Source organism: Tarenaya hassleriana, unplaced genomic scaffold (genome assembly GCF_000463585.1).
Source record: "Tarenaya hassleriana unplaced genomic scaffold, ASM46358v1 Cleome47, whole genome shotgun sequence".
NCBI lineage: Eukaryota > Viridiplantae > Streptophyta > Magnoliopsida > Brassicales > Cleomaceae > Tarenaya > Tarenaya hassleriana.
Genome location: NW_010967396.1, coordinates 86,339 through 92,338, shown reverse-complemented (window position 1 = coordinate 92,338; position 6,000 = coordinate 86,339). Strand labels below are relative to the sequence as shown.

Sequence of the window (6,000 nt, the reverse complement as noted above, 5' to 3'; positions counted from 1 at the left end):
GCGGCCGGTGGTTGTCCTCTCCGCAATGGGGAAAACCACCAACAATCTCCTTCTTGTAATGATGAAAGTTTCTTACTGTGACGAATTTCTCCTAATTGCAGTCTCCATCGCGATGAATGTTATGTATAGTTGTTGTTGTGTATGTTAATGAGTGCTTCATGATTGTTAGTGAAGGCGGGAGACAAGGCCGTTAGCTGTGGTGTTTCTCTTGCATCTGAGATCGAGGAGTTGCGGATTATCAAGGAACTGCATCTCAGGTTTTTTGTTTTCTGTAACAATGGCCGAATAGCTGGTCTGAATATCTCTTCGATAGGTTTTGATTAGAAATACGTTTGATTGTTTCAGGACAGTGAAAGAACTCGGGGTTGACCCGTCTGTTGTTTCTTGTAAGGATTTGCTTCTTCTACCTTGTTTTTTTTTTCATTTTTTCTCTGTTCTTCTTTACAATTTCAAGCTCTCCAATTGGTGTTATATGGTTTAAAGTTTCATTCTTTTCATCTTCTATGTGGTGATATTGTTGATTTGGTTGAGTTGGTGACATTTGAACTGCGTTTTCGGGTAAAATTCACAGCCTTTCTAGAAGATTTGGAGCAACTCCTGAAAGGCATAGCCATGATGAAAGAGCTGACTCTTCGAACCAGAGATTACTTGGTCTCTTTTGGAGAGTGCATGTCTTCGAGGATTTTTTCGGCTTATCTAAATAAAATCGGCGCCAAGGCTCGTCAAGTATGTCCATCATGTTCTTTCATTTTTCATTCTAAGCATGACCGACATGATTTCGTTCGATTGATATATTGTGTAGATGCTAAGTAGATAATTGCCAATATTTTTTGGCAGTATGATGCTTTTGATGTCGGTTTCATAACAACGGATGATTTCACGAATGCCGACATCTTGGAAGCAACTTACCCAGCTGTTGCCAAGAGACTGTATGATGATTGGATGAGCGATCCTGCTATTCCCGTTGTAACGGGTTTTCTCGGGAAGGTATCAACTACGCATATTATACTCGGAATTTCTCGTCATTTTTGTTCTTACGTCGATGTTCCATTCGACTATAGGGTTGGAAAACTTGTGCCGTTACTACCTTGGGTAGGGGTGGCAGTGATTTGACCGCTACGACGATCGGTAAAGCCTTGGGTTTGCGAGAGATTCAGGTCATTCATTCTTCACGGGTCCATTGTCTAATGTGTTCTGTTATCAAGAACTCGTGTTTTACACTTTTCGATTCTTTAACTTCTATATCGGACAGGTCTGGAAAGATGTTGACGGTGTTTTAACCTGTGACCCGACTATCTATAAACGAGCAGTACCGGTACCATATCTAACGTTCGATGAAGCAGCCGAGCTTGCTTATTTCGGTGCACAGGTCCCGTCCCGTTTCACTTGAATGCAAATAATAATACACAAATTCAGTCAATAAGCAATGAAATACCGCTGCCTGCAGGTATTGCACCCTCAGTCCATGAGGCCTGCGAGAGAGGGCGATATCCCTGTTAGGGTTAAGAATTCGTACAACCCTAAAGCTCCCGGAACTATTATCACTAAAGCAAGAGACATGACTGGGGTATATGGTCTCTAGATTTGTGTTCTTTATGCTACTTATTTATCTGAGAAGGAAACCTGAAGTATTTTGGTTTCCCAATGTACAGACTGTCCTAACCAGCATAGTTTTGAAACGGAATGTGACCATGCTGGATATAGTAAGCACCCGAATGCTCGGCCAGGTCGGATTTCTTGCAAAGGTATGAACCCGTGCTTCTAACATGTTTACGTGGCAAAAATCTAGAAGTTCATTGGTGTTAGTATTGCTAATATCGATTTCCTTGGGACAAGGTGTTTTCGATATTTGAAGAACTGGGCATATCTGTTGATGTTGTTGCCACTAGTGAAGTCAGTCTATCTCTGACATTGGACCCTTCAAAACTCTGGAGCAGGGAATTGATTCAACAGGCAAGTGTCAAGTCGTAAACTATTCCTACATATGCACCTCATTTGATTTCCCACTTCATGAACAAAAAAAACTTTTTTTTTCGTTAAGTCTCGTTTCCCCGTTACAGGAGCTCGATCACGTGGTTGAAGAGCTAGAAAAAATCGCGGTGGTGAATCTCCTACGAAGAAGGGCAATCATCTCTCTCATTGGTAACGTTCAGCACTCCTCTCTAATCCTAGAGAAGGTTAGTATTATAAAAAGCTTCCCCCACAAAGAAAGATCTCATCTTTGTGCCAAATGTGCATAAAAGCTTCGATTTTTTTTTTTACAGGCATTTCATGTTCTTCGGACAAAAGGTGTCAATGTCCAGATGATATCACAGGGAGCATCCAAGGTTTCCTCAATTGCCCACCACAACACTCTCCTCCTTTTTCATCACTACCAAATAAATTCCCCTTTACCTGTTTTCTTCTGCAGGTGAATATCTCCCTTATAGTAAACGAAGACGAGGCCGAAAGATGCATAGAAGCTCTTCACCGAGCCTTTTTCGAGAGCGGTGACCTCTCGAAGCTATTGATACAGCCTGGAAGCGGCAACGGGTCGCCAGTTCCCGTTAATGTAGAGAACTGAATCGAACCCATCTCATCCCCTAATGATATTTTACATGATTTTAGGTTAGGCGTTTCCCGGGCAAGTTCATGACTTTGGCTCTTGAGTTTTGTTTTGTGATTTGTAGTAACATAACATGTACCTGTTCCCTGTGTGGTGCGGGGAAATTTTTCGCCGGTCGAGAACTTAATGCCGTTTTGCATTCGGGCAAGTGGAATGAGTGCCGTCTTGCATAAATCAGACATTTTTTTAATGTGGATTTGTTGGGTCGGTAATCATGTTTTGTTACACAAATTCAACGCTCAACCTAACAAAACCTAAGCAACTGATGGAGAAGTTGATTAATTTGAAAGCAAAAAAAAAAAAAAAAACATAACTGATAAAAAGATACAATATAAACATGTGCTAAAACTGTCCAATACAGAGATGTGAACTTCCAGATTACAACTGCTAAAAGCTATGGAGTTGAGTAAGCATGTGGACGAGCTCATCACTTGAAGGCCGGTCTGCCGGAAAATCCGAGAGGCAGATAATGGAAATCCTCACCGCCATCAACATCTCGTCTTCCTCGGTCTCCTCCACGAGAATTCTCTTATCCAATGCTTCCCGGCCTTCCCCCGCTTGCTGCAGATGCTTCAGCCATTTCCCGAGGCTTCCTCCGTTTCCCACTTCTCCAAAGAAAGGATCGTTCGGGTCTCGCCCCGTTAAGAGAACCGCTAATATCATCCCGAAGCTGAATACGTCGCTTTTTTCTGTATATCTGTCATAACAGATCAAACAAACTCCTCATCAGTTGTTACAAGACAAGACATGTAACTACTCATCATATCGATTTTGAAGTACCTGTTGTTTTGGAAAGATTCCGGAGCTGAGTAGATGGACTGTGTTCTGTCTGAATCCGGCATGATCTTGGCCAATCCACAGTCGGAAAGCCTTGGCTCGAACTCAGCATCCAACATTACATTTGTAGGCTTCAAGTTCAGATGCAGAATCTGAGGAACACAACTGAAATGAATATACTGAAGCCCCTTGACGATTCCGACCGCAATCCGAAGCCTAATTTCCCACTCGAGCTGCAACTCGTTCGCCCTCACTCTGTTCATCACATCCTCAAGGCTACCGTTCGAGACGTAATCGTAAACGAGGGAGAACCCATCTGATTCTCGGACATAAGCCCTCAAACTCATGAGATTCCTGTGTCTTAACCCAGCAAGAATCTCGAGCTCCTTCTGCACTCTTCTCTTCACCGACTTGCTGCTTGACCCTTCTGGCGAGCCATTCTCAAGTGGGCAAAGCCTCTTGACTGCAACAACCAGACCATTGTCGAGGACCGTCTTGTAGTATTTGCCATTAGGGTTTGAGCCAAGCAACTGGGTGTCATTTACCAGAGCTGTCTGAAGGGTTTTGGGTGAAATCTTGGGGGAGAAAATCACAGGACCCCTGAGAATGGGTGTCTGTTTCATGTATCTAACGAAGTAACGGACCAAAAGAGCAAACGCCAATGAAGAGACAAGCCCTGTCACAATCCCAGATGAGATGCTGATTATGATAATCTTGGGAGTGATTCTTGAATCTGGTGGCCGAGGCGATGATGGTGGAGCCGTGGATAAGTAATGTTTCACTGTTCTTGGACGGCAGCTGGTGCATGTGCTTGTTTTGGAACTGAAGAGCAAGAACATCAGAAACAGGAGAGAGATTGCGTTGTGCCTTCTTCTTCTCTGCTCCATTTCTGCATCCAGGACCCAGGAAGAAATCAAAATCATCGAGACGAAAAAGGGACTAGGGCTTTAAGGATAGGGCAAAATCCGAGAAAATGTTGTGAACCCGAGAAGAAAGATGGGAAATTTCGGAAAGATTGCAACCAAATTCCACGAGAAAGAAGAAACCCAGAGCAAGCCGAAGCTGTTTTCAGAGCTCAAACCCAGAAAAATTTGCCATCTTTTTCACACTACAGTGAAGCTCCTCTCCTTGGCCCGAAAATATTCCCGAGAAAACCGATGGGGAAAACACGAGAAGGAAGGAAGAAAAGAAAGGAGCTTGAAAGGAATCCAACTTCGAAATCTTCACAAGGAAGACGAACAGAATCACTTGCCCGTGGATTCTTATCCCGAAACCTCAGAAATTCTTCCCCTTTTTCCAAGCAAGAATGCCCCCAAAAAAGAAATTTAAATTAAAAAAAGAAACAAAGCTTGGAACTTTATCTAACCACAGAAATCAGATTCCCTCGCCAGAATAAAAATCGAGCTTCAATGTCGCCAACACTAAAAAAACTCAACGACCCCTGTAAGAAGAGAACAAACTTCGAAGGAACATCTTCTCGTTTCCACAATTACTATTCTGCGGCAGAAAAAGATGAAAAAGAACAAACAAAATCCCCGAAACTGTTCCCTCGCTAATCAAGCAAAGCCTCTGTATCTGTGAGACCGTGACACTCTCTCTCCCTCTCTCTCTCTCTCTCTCTCTCTCTCTCTCTCTCTCTCTCTCTCAATTCTGAACAGACAAGCATGACCATTCCTCCGTTACATCCCGAGAAGAAAGAAAAGAAAAAAACAGCGAAAAAGGGTGTTTCCATTTACCAAAAAAAAAAAAGTGTTCCCGCCTCAGAGATGAAGTGGGGTCAGATGGAACGGGATGGGGTCCACATGCCACGTAGGTTCAGCTGGCGACGCTGGGGGAGTGGCCGAAAGCGTGACATTGAGGAGCGTGCAATGAAAGGAGGAGAGGGAGAATCTGGTCCGTTGAATATTTGATGATCTTAGATAAGATCTGAACCGTTGATTCTTGTAAAAGAGGCTCGGGAACCGTTATCCATCGTGGAATCATTAGTGTTTAAAACAAAAAGTGGCTCTCTTTGTTAAAATTTGTATATTTAAACTATTTTTTTCAGTAATCTAATTTTTGTTATTTTTTTCCAATCTTTTAGAGGAACAAAAAAATTTATATAAATATTTTTTTTTCAAGTGGGAACTCGAATCCGATTTGAAAATGAGTTTTGTTCCAAATTATCATAAAAACTTTGTAAATTTTTAACTGTTTTTTAGCGATATCAAACGACCGGTCCGAACACGATCTGAAAATTTAAACGGATAGAAAAATATATAAAATTCTATATTTTTTTTTTATCAAAAGATGTATAAATAACTAAAGTTTTTTAAGCGTAAAATTTTATTTTTTTCCTTTTTTTCACGAATAACATGTATTTTTTTACTGGCTATGTTTATAAGACAAAAATTATAACAATTTTATTTTTGATGTGATATAACATTTTTTTTCTTTTACTATGTTATTACAATAACAAAAAAGCGCTCATAATTTTCATCTTTTAGTATAAAAAGGTGACAAACCAAAAAAATATTGTTAATGATTGAAAAGCAAATATACAATTTATTATATTTTATTTTTTCGGGTAATATGGGAGGATTATATGAAATTCGCTTTAGTGTTCTGAATGTAGATAA

The 6,000-nt window shown here is 41.1% G+C and overlaps 2 protein-coding genes across 3 annotated transcripts; one reads left to right on the top strand and one right to left on the bottom strand.

The window, feature by feature from the left end:
- Positions 1 to 6: 6 nt before the first annotated feature.
- Positions 7 to 2,795, top strand: LOC104825579 (aspartokinase 1, chloroplastic). Its single transcript, XM_010557937.2, has 13 exons — positions 7 to 55; positions 175 to 257; positions 346 to 386; positions 572 to 726; positions 838 to 987; positions 1,062 to 1,157; positions 1,253 to 1,369; positions 1,448 to 1,567; positions 1,653 to 1,745; positions 1,837 to 1,953; positions 2,061 to 2,177; positions 2,265 to 2,327; positions 2,411 to 2,795. Exons 1-13 carry the CDS (start codon positions 26 to 28, stop codon positions 2,561 to 2,563), a joined length of 1,335 nt encoding a protein of 444 aa, XP_010556239.2. The 5' UTR covers positions 7 to 25; the 3' UTR covers positions 2,564 to 2,795.
- Positions 2,796 to 2,915: 120 nt separating this feature from the next.
- LOC104825465 (inactive leucine-rich repeat receptor-like protein kinase CORYNE) lies at positions 2,916 to 5,080 on the bottom strand. Of its 2 annotated transcripts, XM_010557791.2 has the most exons (3): positions 4,749 to 5,080; positions 3,386 to 4,271; positions 2,916 to 3,302 (listed from the first exon to the last, which is right to left on the bottom strand). In XM_010557791.2, exons 2-3 carry the CDS (start codon positions 4,267 to 4,269, stop codon positions 2,993 to 2,995), a joined length of 1,194 nt encoding a protein of 397 aa, XP_010556093.1. In that variant the 5' UTR covers positions 4,270 to 4,271; positions 4,749 to 5,080; the 3' UTR covers positions 2,916 to 2,992. The 2 variants fall into 2 exon arrangements, with proteins under 2 accessions (XP_010556093.1, XP_010556092.1); XM_010557790.2 differs by having other exon boundaries at positions 3,386 to 5,080.
- Positions 5,081 to 6,000: the final 920 nt, after the last annotated feature.

Bases quoted from the DNA above. Each gene is read 5' to 3' on its own strand.
- LOC104825579 (XM_010557937.2), top strand. From the start codon at position 26: ATGGGGAAAACCACCAACAATCTCCTTCTT. The intron at 258-345 runs GTTTTTTGTTTT...TGATTGTTTCAG, and splicing joins ATCAAGGAACTGCATCTCAG to GACAGTGAAAGAACTCGGGG. The intron at 2,178-2,264 runs GTTAGTATTATA...TTTTTTTTACAG, and splicing joins CCTCTCTAATCCTAGAGAAG to GCATTTCATGTTCTTCGGAC.
- LOC104825465 (XM_010557790.2), bottom strand. From the start codon at position 4,305: ATGATTTTGATTTCTTCCTGGGTCCTGGATGCAGAAATGGAGCAGAGA. The intron at 3,303-3,385 runs GTACTTCAAAAT...CTGTTATGACAG, and splicing joins GAATCTTTCCAAAACAACAG to ATATACAGAAAAAAGCGACG.